Consider the following 20,596-nt stretch of genomic DNA (forward strand, 5'->3'; position numbering starts at 1 on the left):
AATATGGATGTTCTGGTGGGGATGTTGGGTTGTAGGCAATCCGCTCTTCCCTTGAAATATTTGGGCCTACCGTTAGGCTCTAAATTTAAGGAGTTGTCAATTTGGAATCCTATTTTGGAGAAGATGGAGAGGAAATTAGCAGGTTCGAAGAGGCTGTATTTATCTAAGGGGGGTAAGGTAACTCTTATTAAAGGTACTCTTTCCTCTTTACCTACATACTTTCTTTCCCTGTTGCCTTTACCTGAGAAGTTGGCAAATCGTATGGAGAAATTATAGCGAGACTTTTTGTGGAGTGGTATTAGTGGTGAATCTAAACTACATTTGGTTAATTGAGCTAAGGTTTGTAAGCCGCTGCAGGTCGGAGGGTTAGTTATTAGACGAGTGAGGAGTTTTAATTTTGCCTTGTTAGGAAAATGGTTGTGGAGGTATGGCATGGAGACCGATGCTTTATGGAGGAGGGTTATTGAGGTGAAATATGGGAATGCTTGGGGTAGTTGGTGCACGAAAAAGGTGACCAGTGCTTATGATGTTAGCTTGTGGAGATTTATTAGAAGTGGTTGGCTGAATTTTTCTAAACTCCTTCTGTATGATGTGGGGGATGGTATTAGAGTGAAGTTTTGGAAGCATGTGTGGTGTGGAAATCGTACTCTCCAAGAGGCTTTTTCGGAACTTTATTGTATTAGTAGGACAAAGGATTCTTTAGTAGCGGATGTTATGTGTTTGTCTGGTGGGAGGATTCATTGGGATGCTAAATTTCGTCATCCACCACAAGATTGGGAACAAAAATCTTTTGATCTGTTTATGGATATGGTCTACTCTTCGACTGTACGGGGGTTGGGTCCTGATAGGGTTTGTTGGAAGCCAGCAAGGAGTAGAGGTTTTGAGGTTAGAGGATTCTATCTTTCTTTCTACCCTCTTACTCTCTTATCCTTCCCTTAGAGAATGATATGACAATCGAAGGTTCCTCCGTGGGTAGCTTTCTTTTCACGATCTGCTTCCTTAGGTAAGATTTTAACAACAGATAACCTTCGCAAAAGACGTGTGCTAGTTCTTGATTTGTGCTATATGTGTAAGAGTTGTGGGGAGTTAGTGGATCATCTTCTTCTTCACTGCCCCATAGCTTGTGAGTTGAGGTCGTTGGAGTTTCCGTTTGTTTGGAATCCACTGGGTTATGCCTCACAAGGTTATTGAGTTATTTGAGTCTTGGCAGGGTATGTTTGGACGACATCGAAACATAGATTTGTGGAGACTTGTGCCTCATTACTTGATATGGTGTATTTGGAGTGAAAGAAATGCTAGAAGCTTTGAGGGATGTGAACGTTCTACGCTAGAGATTAAGTCTTTTTTTTTATACACTCTCCTTGATTGGAGTGTGGTCTTTTGTATCTTTCTTGTTCTTTCCTTACTGTTTTACTTGATTGTTGTAATTTTGGTTCTTGATTTGTGCCCCCATAGTACATTCCCAATGTACTTGGGTTGGCTGTTTTCTTATTTTAATAAACTTTTCGCTACTTATAAAATCCAAGATCTAAACTCCAAAATCTAAGTTTTTAAAAACAAAACCCTAGATCTATACACCAAAACCCACGTTAGATTTGCTTTGATTACAACGAAAGGGAGAAAGAATTGGCACTTGGTTAGATGATGGCAGAGAGATGAACCACTAGTTGAGCTATGACAGAGAGATTTGGCACCTAGTGCAGTGATAAAGGTTAGGGTTTTTTTGTGGCTTCTTAACACCTAGATTTCTGGACTCGCCAATCACGGCAATCGCCACTGAGTTGAGAATTTTGAATCCAAAAATGCCACTAAGAGAGTTGAGAGTTTTGAATCCAAAAATGAAAATGAGAGGGTAGAGTGATAGAAATTTGATAATATATATGTATAGGTTGGTCGGTTTGGTAAATGTGGGAATCCACGAACCACTATTGACGAGCTCACCGAATTGGCGTCGAAGTGACCAGACTTCTCCGATCGCTAGCAATGGCTTTGTCGGCTGGCCTGGGTAGCGGTGCAAGCAGTTTGGTGGCGGCTCGGAGGGTCGGGGCGAATCGTTTATTGAATAACCCTAGTGGGAAGAACTCGACTGTGTTGAGTGGGACTCTTGGCAGCCTAAGAATGGCAAAATGGGTTGTCTTTGTGTTGGACATGGACATGCCTTAAACACGGTTGATTGCATTTTTGTGGAGTGTTTGAAAAAAAATACTTTTATTTAATAATTGGGACATGACATGGACATGTCTTAGGCAGGATTGCGACATGGTTGACAATGATCGAATTTAAGACCTCCTGTTCTGATACATGTTAAATTATCGATTGTTCCAAAAGTTTAAGCTATTGGGATATGATAAATTTAATCATTTAACCACATACTTCTAACACTCCCCCTCACATGTTAAATTACCAATTGTTTCAAAAACTTGATATCATGTTAAATTACCAATTCTCCCCAAAACTTAAGCTATTAGGAGATGGTAAATTTAATCATTTAACATATCCGCTTTCTCTTTGTTAGATTGGTGAACTATCAACCCCATCATGCCTAATTGCCAATCAAGTAAAGACTAGTTGGATTCTCAAGATTTGAAAGCTGACCTAGGGTATCAGTCATATGATTAGTTGCTCTTGAGTCAATTACCCAAGGTTCCTAGGTGTCAAAACAAACAATGGGAGTAGCTGTCTGAACTAGAGTAGCAGTAGAAAATGTAGCGGAATGAGGCTACAAAGACATAATGTGATGGTACTATTCCCTAGGAATTGGAGTTGCCCAAGTAGTGGAGTTTGGCTTAAGAGATTGTGAAGCATTTTCCTACTCTGAAGATTGACCGGATTACCTATAAATTTCCTATGGAGATCCCAACAAAGGTCTTGCATGACATGGACACGTTTCACACCAGGGGTTTTGAAGTGTTTGCTTCTTAGGCTTTGACGCACTCTGGATGATCAATTGAAATTGGAGTCATTTAATTAGTCAAATTTGACCAAGAATGGATGACACTTGTAATTTGCAAGGGTTGTTTTGTGGCTATGCATTAAAAACTTCTTATAAACAACTTAATTGGTCAAATTTGACCAAGCATGTACGATGGTTGCAAGTAGCAAGAGTGGTTTTGTTACTCTGCATTAAAACTTCTTATACACAACTGCACCAGTCTTCTGCATATAGTATAAACATTTGTCATCACTGATTACAGCAACCACCTAGACTTAGACCCAAAATTTTGGGATCGGTTATGGATCCTCAATAGACTACTTAGGGTGGCTATATGTATTCTTTTCTGCCATTTTATTCTATCCAAGGTCATTCTTTTATTACTTTCTTAATTGACATATCCTTTTTTTTTTTTGATAGGTAATCAAAGAACTAATACTAATGAGAAAAAATGAATAGTACATGATGTTCATGATGATGAACAGTAAGAGACGAAGAAAGATAATCTAAGGGAAGGATAATCTAAGGGAAAACATAAACTCTGAAAGAGACGAAGAATCAGTAAAACCCCAACAACGAGACCACTCAAAAAGGCTACGCTGACATAAAACCTTTAACTCATCCAACGTCTTCTCCATGTTCTCAAAGGAGCGACGATTCTGTTCCAACCAAATAATCCACATTAAACACCCTGGAATCAAATTCCAAATATTCGAGTTATACTTCCCAAGCCACTGATGCCAAAAAGATAACAACCTTGTCACTGATCTTGGCATAACCCAGTGAATACCAAAAGCCTGAAGCATAAGAGTCCATAAGGTATGTGAAACAATACAATGAAGAAGAAGGTGGTCTACCGACTCCCCATCACAACAACACATACAACACCGATTTACCAAAGGGCGACGACCCCTAATCATGAGATTATCCAACGTGAGAATCCGACCGTGAGCAGCTGTTCACAAGAAGAAAGCTACTCGCTTAGGAACCTTTGGTTTCCAGACACCCTTCCAAGGAAACAAAAAATTCGAGGAACCCTGAATTGCTTGGTAATAAGAGCGGGTGTTATTTTTGGTCTTCTATTAATGTTATTTTTAGTCTTCCTTTACCTTTTTTTGTTTCCTCAACTTGAAGCTACTCACTCTTTCTCATTGGTGCATTAATCGTTGTCCTTTAAACATGAACAAACCATCTCAAGTTACTCTCCCTCATCTTTTCATCAATGGGGGCTGCCCTTATTTTTAAAGGATTTTTCTCATTTCAAATCCTTCCTTTCCATATATTTTCCCTTACTTATGTAAAATTCTCATTTTAATTACACTCATTTTATGGATTGTTGATCCAAGATATTGAAAATTCTTGCACTCAGGTATCTCTTGACCATAAACTCTTATAGCCCCTTCAAGTAAAGAAATTGTTTTTTATATGGAGCTTTGTTGTTGATATGACATCTCCTCCTTTTATAAGTGCAAATTGGAGCGTAGGTTCAAGATCTACTGAGTGCGTGTATAACTTGCCAATAATTTTTTTTACATAATTAATAATGATATCTGTTAAATTACTGATTGTCCAAAATCTTAAGATATTAGGATATGACGAATTTAATCACTTAATCATAATTTTAACACTCATCCTAACGTGCGGGCCCAAACTCCCCCCTTAATAAGTGGGGCCCAACATGTGAGAATTTTTAAAACATTTTTAGTGGGAGATAGAGTGGAGACAAGGATCAAACTCAGGACATTCTAGCTCTAATACCATTTTAAATTATTGATTGTCCTAATAACTTAAGCTTTTGGCAGAATCATCAATTTATCAATTTCATCATTTTTACTATGCTAGAATGTTTAGTTTGTAAAATATCTATTGGCTGTAGAATTTTTATTGAAAAGATCAATTATAGTCAAAGCTCATCATTAAGAAATTTCAAGTCTCAAGTCTCAACATTAATGGATAAAATGGTTTTGTGTCTTCATGATTTTTATTTATTGTTTTTTTTACTGTTACCTTTCTTTACAGGTTATCAATGACTTGCTTGATCCTACAGGGCAGAACCTACGAATACGGGAGGATGCTCAGGTGCTTATAATAGAGTAGGAAGGTTAATGATTGTGAGCTTCTATGTGATTCTCTCCACATTTCACAACTTTGTTGTCAAACAGAATCAATTCCCCCCCCCCACCCCCCCCCTTATGCTTGTTACCTGAATGGTTTTTTTTCCACAAGAGTCCTTATATGAAATCTTTGAATGCTACTTATATATTATAATTTTGGATGTGATATTCCATTATATTTTTGCGTGCCAATTGAACCATATCCCAGAGCTTAGGGTTCTATTTTCGTATGTAGTCAACTCATTACAGAAATTGGCTAGAGGATTCTCTTGTCTTTAACACTTAATGAAAAGCAAGAAAATATTACAAATTAGAAGTTGATGCATAATGGTCCTTCACATTTATTTCTTTGGAAAAGTATTTGGCGTGTGAAGGTTTCCACCAAAGTGGTTTTTTTCATGTGGACAACTGCCAGAGGTAAAAGATTCTTACAATGGATATAATCTTCGTTGGAAATATCTGTATTGTAGAGTGGTGTTGCATGCATGTGCAAGAGATGCGGGGAGTCTGCATGTCATTTTCTCCTTCATTGCGAGTTTGCATCTCATCTGTGGTCACTGTTGTTTTGTTTGTTTGGACTTCACTGGGCTGTGCCCAAGAGGGTGATGGGGTTATTGGCTGGTTGGAAAGGAAGCTTTGGTAGACGCCGAAATGCTGATCTATGGGGGGCAGTTCCTTTGTGCCTTACGTGGACCATTTGGCGAGAACGCAACCAACATGTATTCGAAGGGGTTGGATGCTCGTCAGATTTGAAATTGCTTTTCTTATGTACTATGTTTGATTGGATGGCTTCATTTTGTGGCCATTTGTTTTCCAATTTGGAGGAGTTTTTAGACGTTTGTAATTTTCAGTGATTCTGTAGCCATTCTAGTACGCTTGTGTACATGGGGTGCATTTGATTTTCTTTTTGCAATAAAGTTTTACTTATTTTTAAAAAAGGATTCTCCTGAGCTTTTGGAGTTCTAACCACAGTAACTTTAGCCAAGGTGTGACTTAGAACATGGCATTGGAAATAGGATGTATTTTATTTATTTATTTTACACAGCCATGCAGTGAGCACAGAGTAAACTATTCTATATATATATAGAATAGTTTAAGTGAGAAATAGAGTAAACTATTCTATATATATATGTGTGTGTGTATATATATATATATATAGGGCTTGTTTAAGTGAGAAATGCTAGAAATCTATGAATTGATGGATTCTTAAAATATTAATGTGAGTATGAAGTAAAAAATAGTAACCCTGACTCAGATTTGAACTTGCACCATCTATCTACTAAATGTTGAATCTTGTCAGTTAAACGTGTGTTTTTGGGCAGGGAACTTATGTTGAGGGAATCAAAGAAGAAGTTGTTCTATCCCCTGCTCATGCGCTTTCCTTGATAGCATCTGGGGAAGGTCTAAAAATTGTACCTCTGCTTTCTTCTTTTCCATATGTTCTGTACCTGCAGTTGCCATTAGTAGATTCAGTTTTCTCACCATGCACTGTGTGATTTCCTCATTGACACATCTTTGTTTATATACGTGCACATATTTTTTGTCTAGAAGTAATCTCTATGCTATCCCTGTATATGTCATGTTTATACATGTGTTGATGTGTTTCTTTTTATTGGATTGGGTGGCTTCTTTTCCCTCTTCCCACCACCTATTTTATCTTCACCAGTTAGCCCCAAGGGGTAGCAAAATTGGCCAGGGGCCATACCTTATGAAGCGGTGGTCACTACTTCAAATCATCCCTTCACCTCCTCTTGGGGCCTAACTCACTTTTCAAGATACATGTATTTTATCTTCATAAAGTGCTTGTTATTTGTGCATTTGAGCACCTTTTGACATATCCCTTTTTTATTTTGATATTGCAGAGCACAGGCATGTAGGTTCTAATAATGTCAATCTACTTAGCAGTCGAAGCCACACCATATTTACCTTGGTAAATTTGACTTTAACTTCAAATATGATTTAAGTTTGAATGTGTACTTCTCCATATATTTGCCTATCTTTAGAAGTGAAGCTCTGCTTGAACCAAACTAGTAAGTGCAAACAAAGAATAGTTAATTTTACCTATACTTGTTCCCTACAATCATGATTAAAAAGTTGTTGTAGCTCCATCTGGTAATTTATTCAGAATTCATTTAGGAGCATTGAATTATATAATGGGAGAAGTGGTTTGGATTTTTTTTTTTTTTTTTCATTATATTTGAGAGATATATCAAGTCGTTACTTTCAGTGCTGGGTGTATCATAGTAGTTGAGATTGTGGGCAGAATAGTATTGTAGCTTATAGAGGAGAAAGGGATGATTAGATTGTCAAAGTCCAAATGTCCAATTATGGAATTTTACTACTGGTTTGGAAGAAGATGGGATTTCCTTTTGTTTTTTCTTTGGTTTTTTTTTTTGGGGGGGGGGGGGAAGTTGGGGCTGTGGAAGGAACTCTTATCAGCTGAACAATTTCTACCACCCATGAACAAAGAACTGCCTGGTCAATAAAATATCTTTAGTACCAGAATAAATTCATGCAGGTTGGGTCTTCATTTTACTTAAAATCTTCTAAGGAATTGATAATCTAGAGAGACAAAGCTGGAGTGAGTCACTCAACCAGTAACTTACGCTCCATTTGTTTCAAAGTAAAATATTTTACAAGTAAAAAATTTTACAGTAAAATATTTTCAGTAAAATATTTTCAAGTGTTTGGATTGTCTAGACACTTGAAAATGCAAGCACTTCGGTAATAACCTTATTTTGCCACAGTTGTTTTGAACCGGAAATGTGAAAGGTTCTTTCTGATTTAAAGCTCTGCATCATATGTGAACGACAATAGACCGTGTCAAAAGGTGTTTCATGTAACAGAACACATTATCCTCCTAGTAGCATTTTTCAGTTCTTATAATCATTTAAGTGGTTCAGCTTCTCTGCATTGACATATGTGCTTGCCTTAAGGACATTGGTCTACTTTCTTTACCGATGGACTGAACATGGTCTATAAATTTGTTCGATGCATTGAACTGTGTTAAAATTGTTTTTGTGGCTTAAAAAATGACTAATTGTTAAGCTAAGAGAGCAATCCGCATTGACATACTCAGCAAGTCTTGTTGCTACCTTCAAGCTATGGTTTGTCGGTGAAACACAAGAAAAAAACCTTCACCGATCACAGGAGATTATCCAACATTAAAACAAAAGCTAGCCCATTGATGTACAAACAAATCATATTAGTCCAAACAAATCATACACTAGGAACATCATATATACACTTATGAGTATGATGATATACATAAACAACAAATTACATAAATCCCTACCCAGAAGTGGGTGCTTTATACACAGGTGCAACATTGAACCGATGACCATTGGTCACCCAACACCATACCTAGCTGCCAATCTCAAAACAAAACCCAGCAACACCATACCTAGCCACCAAAACCCAAAACTAAACCCACCTACCAAACTCAAAACCAAACCCACTACCGACAACCCACTTATCCAGATCTAAGAGATGTGGCCTGAAAGAAATTAGGAATATGAGGAAGAGTGTAAAAGGGAGGATGATCTGCATCGCCAACCTAGATTGACGATTTGTACCGCCTCACCGCCGACCCAAATTGACGATCTGCACCGCCTCATTGCCGACCCAGATTGATGATCTGCACCGCCGACTGCCTCACCGCTCACCAATAGGAGTCCCAACTGCGAGAGATAGAAGAAGAGAGAGGAGGGAGAACTTGAGAGTGAGAAGGTAGAGTAGTCATGAGAGAGGAAGAGCAAAAATTGAGAGGGACTGAGGTGTGAGGAAGTGAAAGTATCGGGTAAGGAGGGAGGAGAAAAAATGTAAAATGTTTTACCAAAATTTTAAGTGTAAAATATTTGACACAAATTTGTCTAGGTTGATTTGGTTGACTGAAAATATTTTACTTTTGAATAAATATTTTACTGTAACGCTCTGTTTATTTCGATGTAAAATATTTTTCGTAAAATATTTTCCTATTTTCAAGTGTTTGTTTGCGTATAAAATATAGTCAAAGTTGTAAAATATTTTCCTTTGACTAAAACTTTGTGCGTAAAAACTTGTAAAATATTTTACCAAAAAAACAAGTGTAAAACATTTTACAAAAATTTCATAGCCTCACACCCGACTCTTTCTCCCTCTTTCTCATACTAACTTTACTCATCCACTCTCAGACTTGCCTAAACCAGCAACAGCACCCACCGGCACACCACTCTTCGCTCCACTCAGCCAGCACCCTTTACTGCTCTTTGCCTCCATTTTGGTGGCACCACCATCAGATCTCGACTTGTTTTGTCGTCGGAGAAGTCGCCGCGAGAGGCCCGAGGTCGCTATCATTGCCGCTCTGTTGCTCGTTGCTTGGATCTAGTTTCAAATCTAGAAACGCAGCTGCTAAGATCTCTAATCTGGAATCGCTGAGAGTGATGGGTTTTCATTCCTTCACGATCTGGGTTTTTGGGATGGCTTGGGGGTTGCAGTAGGGGCTGGGTGGGTTTGTGGGTAGTGGTGGCTGAGTGGGCTGCGGTGGCTGACTGGCTTTTGTTGATTTTTTCTCTCCGGTTGTGATTTAGGTGGCTGGTGATGACTGTGATGATTGGGTTTGTGGTGGTTGGTGGTTGTTGGTTTGTATTTGCATTTTCTAGTATTGAGCTCAATCCAAACACTTGAAATTTTTTTCCTGAAAATGTTTACAAGTAAAATTTTTTACATGTAAAATATTTTACATTAGAAAATATTTTACATCGAAACAAACAGAGCGTAAAATAAACATCGTAAAATGAGAAAATATTTTCCTGGAAATATTTTACATCGAAACAAACAGAGCATTAACCACTTAAAGCAACTCAGAAGTAAGCTCAACATTGAATGGGCTCTACTGTGGAGGAAACTTGACTAGGCCTTTAATTAAATGAAATAACATATTTCCAAGTATATTTTTCTTCAGACTCCCTCATTCCTTCTGTAGTTCACACCAATGATACATAATGTTGATGGCTTTTGTGAATCATATTTAACACTCTTGGTTAACAAAATTTGTTAAGCTTATTAAGTTGGACAAGCTTATATGGTGTTGCATGTTGAGAAATTTGGAATTTGTTTGTTACACTCTGATAGTCTAGATCTTTAACCAATTAGGCTTTCTTGCAGTTGCTTCGTACTTAACTCATATGTATATATAAATAAATATTTCATTTATAATCTCGTAGTTTGATATCTAATAACTTATTGTTTTATCAGACTATTGAAAGCAGCCCACGTGGTGAAAATCATGGTGAAGAAGATGTGACCTTGTCCCAATTGGTAATATCTTGCTCATCTTAACTATTTAAAAATGACTTGCCAACAGATATATACTTGATCTGACTCCCATGTGCAATGACGTATTTAAATACATTTTTAACTTTCTGTTACAATCTGGCACTGAGCTCTACATTAACTCAAGTTTCCCATGCAGCACTTAATTGATCTTGCAGGATCTGAAAGTTCTAAAACTGAAACTACTGGGTTGCGAAGGAAAGAGGGCTCATACATTAATAAAAGCCTACTAACTCTTGGAACTGTAAGATATTGCTGTTTTGCCTCTTGTTCATTTTCAGTGTTGTATGGTTTACAGTCATTGTGTTTCCTGTTAGCATGATTGTTCCTTTTGGTCTTTAATATTTTTTATGTAAAATTTTCTAAATTAAAGCTCGATATTTTTCTCGTTGCAGGTGATTTCTAAACTAACAGATGAAAAGGCAACTCATATTCCCTATCGAGATTCAAAACTCACCCGTTTGTTGCAGTCATCCCTTAGTGGCCATGGACGGATCTCTGTAAGTTCGTACTTAATGTCTAGTATTCGCATAATTAGAACTTTTTCGTTATAACTATTAAATCACATTTATGTTAATTCAGGTATGCATATACTAATTTTGTGAGATGCTTGTATGTTATTTTAGCTCATTTGCACGGTGACTCCTGCCTCTAGTAATAGTGAGGAAACACACAACACATTGAAGTTTGCACATCGGAGCAAGCGTGTTGAAATTAAGGCTTCTCAAAATAAGGTTAATTTGATATTCACTTTTTATGTCAAGTATTGTTGATTAAAATTGAGCACCGGCTCTTACTTCAATTTTTCTTCTTCCCCCTCCCTGTCTTTCTTAGATCATAGATGAGAAATCTCTCATCAAAAAGTATCAGAAGGAGATCTCCAGTTTAAAGCAGGAGCTTCAGCAGTTAAAGTATGGCATGATGCAGAATCCTGATATGGCTGCATTGACTCAGGAAGATTTGGTTACTCTGAAGCTTCAGGTTTGTGATGTTACATGAGGACAGATAGTAATAATTGTTAGCATGCATTCTTGTTAAATTGTTACTGGGCTCTGTGCAAACATCAGCTCTACCATGACTCTTAACAAGTGCATGTACAATTTTGTTACTCTAGTTTGAGATCATGTATTACATTATGCTAGAATATTACCAGTCTCTATCTTATGGAATTTTTTTCCAATTAAAATTGATCATGCTTCGTTCCTTAAACAGAGTTGGCTAAATTTCATTTTGGGTTCCATTATTTGTGCTGTTAGTTGCTCTCCTTCTGATATCTATTGTTTGTTGATGCCAAAGCTGGAAGCTGGTCAGGTAAAATTACAGTCAAGATTGGAAGAGGAGGAAGAAGCCAAGGCTGCTTTGATGGGAAGAATTCAGAGATTGACTAAACTAATCTTGGTTTCCACAAAGAACGCTTTGCCATCAAGCATTCCGGAAAGGCCTGGCAATAGACGGAGACATTCTTTTGGGGAAGATGAGGTATGTAATTTTGCGAATTTGTTTTGTGTGACAAACAGTTTCTTGATGGTCCAGGACCAGAAGTATAGATCGCTTGCAGATGTCAAACTGTAGTTTTATGATTTTATCAATAACTTATTAAATTATTGAAGAAGTGAACTAATATGTTACCACTATCCTTGATCCATTGTTTTTGCAGCTAGCATATTTGCCAGATAGAAAACGGGAATACATGATTGATGATGATACCGGGAGCTATGCTTCTGAGCTTTCACTGGAAGAAAGGGGCGATGTCACTAATATAGATGAGTTGGTTAAAGATTACAAGAGCAACAGAAAGCGTGGAATGCTTGGCTGGTTTAAACTGAGAGTAAGTTCCCCGATTCCTTCTGGTGTGAAGTTGATTTGTTTATGGCAGGTAAAAAAAGATGAATAAAGGATTTTAACTGATGTCTCAACATCCATGCTTCCTTTGTTAAATAAATGCTCTTCCTCTACTTACATTTTCTTTGGCCACCTTCTTCTTCAACTTCTCAATAGTGTTTGTAAAATGTAGCAACCATATAACATCCATTTTCTGTTCTCTCTTAAATCTTGGTAAAATGTATGTGCCATTGATCATGTTTTTTGTTTGGGCTCCAACTTCTTGATTTGTTCAATATATTTATGCAATTAGACCTTGGGATTTTGTGTATTAAGCATTTATTATTGTAGTGGTATTCCGAGTTAAGTGTCTACTGCAAATGAAGATGCTAACGGATTGTAGTTTGACTATTTAAGTGAATTTTATCCCTATTTTTTTGGGTTAGTTAATCATGGTGAAGGCTTCTAAGACTTAAGCATACATTCCTTTTGGACGCCTGATGTTTTAAAATCAAATTATCCATTTGCCAAGAGCTTTGGAGCTCAACTAGCACCTCCTAGTGTTTCCAAGGGAGAAATCCAAGGTTCAAATCTCCCATCTCCCCATTAAAAAAAAAAAAAAAAATCAAATTATCCATTGGAAGTGTTCATGGGGCATACTTTAGATTGACATGATCACCATTTACACTTCATCTCCATACCTTATCGTTAATTGGCATTTTCCATGTTTATAGTAGCCATTTTAATCAGTAGAAAGGGTTAATAATTGGTCTCTTTTTTTATCACACAGTTTTTCATTTTCGATGTTTGAAGTTGTCCATCTGCTCAAAGAATAGAGTGGTGGTCTTTATCTCTCTTGTCCTACTCCTATGGTTGCCATGCATGATGTACAACAATAACAAAATATTAGTCCCTAAAACTTTTGGGATTGGCCTCTCCTATTAGTCCAGCACATCTGGCTTAACTATTCTCCGATAAGCTTGGTAAAAAGCCATAGTAAAACCATCTGGCTGGGAGCTTTCTCCCCATTCATATGGCAAACAGCTTCCAACACCTCCTCTTCCTCAAAAGGCCTCTCCAAACCTGCAGCTTCCTCTCCTATTTGTATTCATAAAAAGGAGTCACCCAAATATACATGAAGTATACAGCTGGGGACCAAAACAATTAAATACACAAATTACAAGCATCCATTAAATCATAAACTGAAGAAATAAAATGACTTTCTATGATCGACATCCAACCTGATAGCATTTTAAAGAAGAAAAGTTTTAAGTATGCTACTATTCTGTCAAATTCTTCGAAACACTGGTTATTTCTCTCTTGCCAAATGCACCACATCAAATAATGAGGGACAAACATCCAAATAACACCATTACGATGACAACCAAACTTTCCTTGCTAGCATGCTAGGAGCTCAACCACAGTCTTCAACGTTACCCAATAGATACCAAACAAGGTGAGCACCATAGACCATAGCTCGAAAGCAATAGGACAATATTATAAAAGATGGTCTATGTTTACCCAAAAAAAAAAAAAAAAGATGGTCTCCTGATTCTCCTTTGCTTTTACACATAACACCAATTCAGAATCCACACTTTCTCTTGCGTAAATTATCAATCATCAAAATATTCCCCAAAGCTACAGTCCAAACAAAGAATGCAACTCCAGAAGGAAACTTTGGCTTCCAAATGCTTCTCCAAGGGAAGGACTGATTACATACACCCATTAAAGCCTGATGGTGGCTGCTCACCTCGAAGCCCCTTCTCTTAGCAGGTATCTAGCTTACAAATTACACCAGGGAGACCACACTTCAATCTATTGTCCAAACATTTGTTGGCGATAATAGCAAAATCCAAACTTTTCTTCCCTCCAACAGAAGCATTCTGGGAATCAGAAATAAGGTTATCCAAGCATTTGTTGGTGGTTGTTTACAGATGTATAATGTGCATATGTATAATCAGAAATAAATTATCCAAGAAAAGCAATCACATGACACAAGATATACCTGGTTTGGCAATTTGCGTACGTCCACGGAGTTTCTGCATTTTTACTATGTCAAGGAGAAAATACAAGGGCAGCTGTACTGTACATGAAACAATAAACCTAATTTGAAGCGACATATAAATTACCCAAACAACTGGACCAAAATAAATTAAGAATGGGGCCAAAATTTCAAACCAAAACAAACTTTGACGTGAAACATATGCTTTACCTAAACAACAAAGTTTTTTTAGGCTTCTGTAACTTCTGTTATGCAAGCACAAGTAATCTAAGGAGCATGAACAGATAGGGGAGTGTTCGTGGCATATCAGGAGGGAAAAGGTAATATTTTTTAGACATGGTCAGGTCTTGGTCTTGGCACAAGAGAAAAAAAAAATTGAAAAAAAAGGGAAAAAAAGGTGCCACTAGGTCTTCTCCCTCAGTCTCACTTGATTTGCCCTTTGGTCACTCAAATCAAATGTTGGCTATTCAGACTGGCACCGCTAGAAGCTCTTCCGCGATACCAGAAAGTTGGAGAACTTGGAGAGCAAGAGAAAATGTGAGATTGACTGAAAAACTTAGAGAAACTTTGACTTCAAATTGTCGAATTGAAGCTAGGCTTCTTCAAGTTTGGGACCCACCATACATAAGCCCCAATGATGAGGACACTGGGATTGGGAGCTGTTCTTTGTTTTGTCATTTGATTTGAAATCTGAGCCAGCAATGAATAGACTATGCTGCTAGTACTTGGTATCATTATAAATAAATTTGTTTGTTGGGTTCTAGTTTTTTTTTTTATTTTTTATTTTTTTTTTTTTTAATTTGTCTTTTGTTTGGAGCGTTTTGAAGTTGGGAAATGACTCTTTGATAAATTTTGGCATGATACATGGTGTAGGAGGCTTCCATTGAGGGTGCATTTTCCAGAGCTTTTTCATATTGCAAGTCATAAGGATGCTTCTATGGCAGACATTCTGTCCTTTGAAGGGGTGTTACCATGATGTCATTTGATTTGCCTACTCCAGGATTGGAAATTGGAGTTGGTTGCTTATTTTATGGATCTTATTTATTCTTGGCAAATGAGATGAGGTGGGATGGATACACTTTGTTGAACTCCATCCTCTTGCAATGTCTCTGAAGTTGGGTCCTATTATAGAGTGTTACACTCAACATCTCATCAATCTTTTTCCTGGAAGAGTTTGCAGAAGCCAAAATTTCCCACAAAGGTTAGCCTTTTTCCTTTGGGCAACAGCTTTGGGGAAATTCCTCACTACAAACAACCTGTGCCAGCTGACATTAGTTGTAATAGATTGGCGCTGCATGTGCAAGAGGGATAGGGAAACTATTGATCATCTATTTCTCCATTGCACGGTGGCTATAGAGCTTTGGACCATGGTCTTTTCATTGTTTGGGGTGTATTGGGTCATGCCAAAAGGTGTTGTGGAGCTCTTAGCAAGTTGGAAATGTAAGTTTAGCAGGTGAGTAATGCTGAGATTTAGAGCATGAACCCTTAGTGCCTCATGTGGGGTCCTTGGTGAGAGGAATTCTCGGAATTTTAGGGGTAGTGAGAGACCCGTCAATGACCTAAAGCTTTTCTTTCTCAAGACTTTGCTTTAATTGATAAATGTTTCAAGATTGTTTCCTTTTACTGCTTTGCATGATTTGCTTGATCATTGTACTTTGAGTGCTTAATTTTGGTGTATCTATTGTACACTTCCTGTGTACATGGGTGGCTTGTTATTTATTTATTTTTTAAATTTACTTTTAACTTATAAAAAATGTTAACAACTTTTGATTTGAATTAAGATGAACACAAGAGAGGTTTGGATAAGGCAAAAAAGCTTTGCAATGAGCTGGTAATGGACAAAGAGTCCGAGTTTAATAACTCTTAATGCATTTTCTTTAAATGCTTGAGTTACAAGTCACTCATTTTGTACTTACCTTTTATTTTCTCCCCACCCCCCAACTAAGCATGAATTTTTCCTAAAAGTATTTATCAATCGCCATGGTCCCACAATGTTGATTTTTTATTTTATTTAAATTACTATATCTCGTATTGTGTCGTGTCCATGTTTGTGTCTATGCTTAGCAAGTAATAGATTATTCTTAAAGGCAGTGGAGTTATACTTTAATGATGGAACTTGCTAAACCAAGCCTTAAAATTTTCCTATGCAGAAGCCTGAGAATCTGGTAGGATTGTCACCAAGTGCTGATAGTGAAAGCTCTGCTAGTGGGTCACCTGCATCTTGTTCAAAGTCATCTCAAAGTAGAGTCATGTTTAATGAAATGAAGGATGGACGGAGAAAATCAGTCAGTAGAAGGGGAGATGAATCTGCTGTTGTTGACTCATTTCCAGAGAGAACCCAAGCAGGTGACTTGTTTAGTGTGACTGTTGGAGGACGCCGCCTGCCGCCGGTAAGAGGAATCCTGACCACTACTTTTTTATGCTTAATTTTGCTTCCTACGCTTGTGTGTGTTTGTGTGTGTGTGTGTGTGTGTGTTTCCAAAGGAATCTTATAATAATTTGTGGGCTGTTGCATCACATTTTCTTGGTACAAGTTTTATTCCTACTTATTAAAGTATAACATAGCCTTGCCCATATATATTAAAAGAGCAATTCAATATTGCTTGCATGTTCTCTTTTGTGCACTGATCTAATTTCAGTCTGCCTACGGATGCACCCTGCTTATGTATCAAATTGTGATTGGATTTTAGCACTTCCATATAGGTCCACCATAGGTACTTGAGCATGTTATGTCAACTTATGCACCAACCACAAGTTGACAATTAAGTAGGGTGTGGATTTGAGTGTGGGAAGGGGTGTGTCCCTAGCATTATTTGTCTAATTTTGTAATAGTATTATAATCGTTTGAATGCGTTAGTTAAATGAAAATTATTTTATTCACATAAACTTATGTTTATGCTTTGATTTCCCTTCATGTACATCTTTAAAAATGTTTCAATTAGAACATTGCATAGTCATATCCTGTTTTTATTGTCAGTTCATAGGAAATTTATTTTTTCCTGGAATAGCATTTGGGGAGCTCTGAAGACATGATCTATTTTTGTGAGGTCATATGGACTAAAACTATCCCCCTCTTTTTTTCCCCCTCTGGCTAAGCGGAAATTATCCAGTTAATTTCTTGTTCCCAACTAGAAATTCCTTGTGATATGAACTCATAGGTCTGTGGAACTCTTTAATTGATACCATTGCACAGTAATGTTCGGCTTTAAGTACCTTAAACATTTATGGCAAATATTGTAGATGCGTTTCTACTAAAGTGAATTCTATTCAACATTTCAAATAAACTTAACTGTAGCGAATTGGGGTCAGCTCTGTTGTAATGAATTTATGAGAGGAAAATAATCCTTGGGTTGTTCTGAATACCAATTCATGGTATGCATACAGGGTATACAACAACCAAGCTTTAGTCCCAAAAATTTTGGTGTCAGCTATAGATCCTTAGTAGACTTGTTAGGGTCGATCACATGTATTTCCCCCCCCCCCCCCCCCTTCAAACAAAAGGAAAAATAAAAAAAAATAAAAAGCAGATGGGTTTTCCAAACATAAGGAGATAGGGTTCAAAAATGAATCTTGTGTTACTTTATTTCTAAAAACATCACTCCATGCATGTGTGCAACACGCTAGTGTCAAGTTTAGAAGTTTTAACACTGAAAATAATTAAGAAAACATAATTTAATTTGCTAAAGACTAGCTTTATAGCTGTCATATGGGAATAGCCCTTGAACTTATGTAGTGCTGTTAACCAACTCTAAGATGAACTCTTATCATATCTGATGCTTTTAATCCCATGATCTCTTAAAAAATTGAACATGTGGTCCAAAGTCGTTCAGAATTTTTCAGAGAATAAGTAAACTGATGTAGTGCTGTCATAGAACATTGACTTGCTCAGTAATTTAATGCAAGCTTATATTGTTATATCATGGAACACAGCAAGTGTCCATTGGTCCTTTGAACTTCATGAATAAAATATGGTTCCCTGTTAACCATCAGATATATCCAGTGAATTGTTGATATGAAAAACTTTGACTATGAGCTTGATGATGTGTATTCTTAAAAAAAATTAGTGCATAGGGATTCATAGCAAGTTGGCAATGTTTTTAATTTTAATTGGGGATTCATTGCAAATTGGTGATGTTTATAATTTTAATTGGGAATTTTTGGATGACTTTTTCAGACTGGGACCACTATTACAGATCAAATGGATCTTCTTTGTGAGCAAGTTAAAATGTTGGCTGGAGAGGTGGCATTGTGTACCAGTTCTCTGAAAAGACTCTCGGAGCAAGCAACTAGCAACCCTGGAGATTCACAACTGATGGTGAGCTACCTCTTGATGTTTTTTTTTCCTCTCATTAAGAACAAATTCAATTGGTTATCTTGGGTGACTTTTAATGGTTATATTGGATAATTTAGGAACAAATGCAGAAGTTAAAGGATGAAATTAGAGAAAAAAAGCGTCAAATACGTGTTTTGGAGCAACGTATGATTGGATCTGTTGAGACAACTACACATACATCAAACAGGATTGAAGTGTCTCAGGTAAGTACGCACCTAGTGGCACAGGTAGAAATTTACAGTAATGGAAGGAACTGTTTTAGCCGTATATGTGTGTGCGTGAGAGAGAGAGAGAGAGAGAAAACAGGAGTGATGTAGGACAAGGGGGAACAACAAAATCTGATTTAGAACACCAGGGGCAGATCTGGTCTAGCTTGGGTTTTGAAGAATTAGGGTTAGGTTTTGGTGGGGAATAGGCTAGAAAATAATAGGGATTATAGGGTTTTCAAAGGGGACAAGAATTAATAGGGTTTTGGAATGAAAACAAAGGTGAAAATCAAGATTTGGGTTGCTATGAACAGTGCTGTGAATGGTAACCGTGAATAGTAAAATTAAAGAAAATGAATAAATTCTAGGAATCACACCTAGACATCCTAAGCATCACACCTAGGGTTCCTTGGCATCACACCGTGGAGAAGGTTGCATCACACAAATTATAAAAGAGAGCTTCATAGCTCTTTAATTCTGAAAACATTCATTAATAATCAACTCAATAGAAAATACTACAACTCTTTAAATAGAAGACTTATACCTAATCCTAGTTGAACTAGGATTTCTTATAACCCTAATAAGACTTGGACTCTTGGACTTGGATTGAGGCTTTTACTACTACGCCCAACTATATAACCAAACTTAAAATAAAGCCCCAAAAGAAGATCTAATGGACTGTTAGCACAGCCCATTTCAGAATATTATGAAATTACAAAACTGCCCTTGATACATAAAATCAAATAAAATATAATGAATCAGTCTTCCCATTGCCTCCTGCATCATTCTCCCTTGGTTGGAGAAAACTCGACCTTGAGTTTTGAAGTGTTGAAGTAAAAAGAATTTTGGTTTCTTGAAGTGTATCCTTGACATTGAATAAACACTTTGAATTTGAATTTCCTTTTGTTTCTTTGTTTGTGGTAGGAATGATGATAATGATACCCCCACCAATTTAATTGACCCATTACAATTTTCAGGAATGACGAAATCAATATCTTGATGTTGGTGTAGGCAATAGAACCCTACTTTGGCAAGCAACATGAACTTGGGAATAAGATACTCCGAGTGTTATAGTCTTCACTTTTGCTTTTCAACTACATCAACAGTTTCCATCTCTTTCGAATCTTGTTGCATTACTTCAAGCTTCCCTTGATCACTTGCATCTATCTTCAACTTAGCATCCCCGATGTTGCTCACTAGACAACTTGTACCTTTGACAAAGTCACTAGAGTACTCAGGCATAGGACATAAGGGCTTTGATAAATCTTTCAAAGAAAAATCAGTGCAGTCTTTGGAAAAATCTGCTAGAATTTGAGGCACTTCTATAGGCTGATCAGCTGCTGTTTTGGGAGCTTCTGTTGCTACACCAGAATTCTTGGCTTCTAGATATTTTCCTTCAATAACTTCTGGTTTTGATACTCTAAATTTATCCATCTCAGCTAAGGTCATAGGTTTCAAAACAACCTCCTTCTCACCAACCATTAGAGCATAGGTGTTTTCTTTCCCATTATGATGGACATTTTGATCACAGAGCCAAGGTCGACCAAGAAGGATATGCGTAGCTTTCATAGGAATTATATCACACATGATAGAGTCACTATAAATACCACAAGAAAATGAAATAAGGCATCTATGCGTTACCTAAATAGAAGTGTTGTCTATCCAAACCACTTTGTATGGTTGAGGACGAGGTTCAACCGGAAGCTTTAGGCGTTCAACCGTGGAAGATGACACAACATTCATGCAACTTCTCCCATCAATAATAAGCTTCTCTACTTAGTTTCCACAACGAACCAACATCTGAAATATTGAAGTTCGCCTCCAATCCTCTTTCTCTACTTTAGGGGCTGCTAAAATACGTCTCACTACAGATAA

The 20,596-nt window shown here is 37.2% G+C and overlaps 1 protein-coding gene across 2 annotated transcripts in view; it reads left to right on the forward strand.

Moving 5' to 3' along the window:
• LOC142618630 (kinesin-like protein KIN-7C, mitochondrial) overlaps positions 1–20,596 on the forward strand; it is a 51,907-nt gene that overhangs the window by 13,123 nt on the left and 18,188 nt on the right. The window contains exons 7-19 of one of the 2 annotated variants that reach the window (XM_075791577.1): positions 4,952–5,011; positions 6,369–6,447; positions 6,909–6,976; positions 10,282–10,344; positions 10,499–10,603; positions 10,755–10,859; positions 10,986–11,093; positions 11,194–11,340; positions 11,656–11,838; positions 12,017–12,187; positions 16,333–16,572; positions 18,357–18,497; positions 18,593–18,718. In XM_075791577.1, the coding sequence (XP_075647692.1) occupies positions 4,952–5,011; positions 6,369–6,447; positions 6,909–6,976; positions 10,282–10,344; positions 10,499–10,603; positions 10,755–10,859; positions 10,986–11,093; positions 11,194–11,340; positions 11,656–11,838; positions 12,017–12,187; positions 16,333–16,572; positions 18,357–18,497; positions 18,593–18,718 (1,596 nt within the window). The remainder of the gene's footprint in view (positions 1–4,951; positions 5,012–6,368; positions 6,448–6,908; positions 6,977–10,281; positions 10,345–10,498; positions 10,604–10,754; positions 10,860–10,985; positions 11,094–11,193; positions 11,341–11,655; positions 11,839–12,016; positions 12,188–16,332; positions 16,573–18,356; positions 18,498–18,592; positions 18,719–20,596) is intronic. The other variant, XM_075791578.1, reaches the window with a different exon arrangement.

Source organism: Castanea sativa, chromosome 12 (genome assembly GCF_040712315.1).
Source record: "Castanea sativa cultivar Marrone di Chiusa Pesio chromosome 12, ASM4071231v1".
Classification (NCBI taxonomy): Eukaryota; Viridiplantae; Streptophyta; class Magnoliopsida; order Fagales; family Fagaceae; genus Castanea; species Castanea sativa.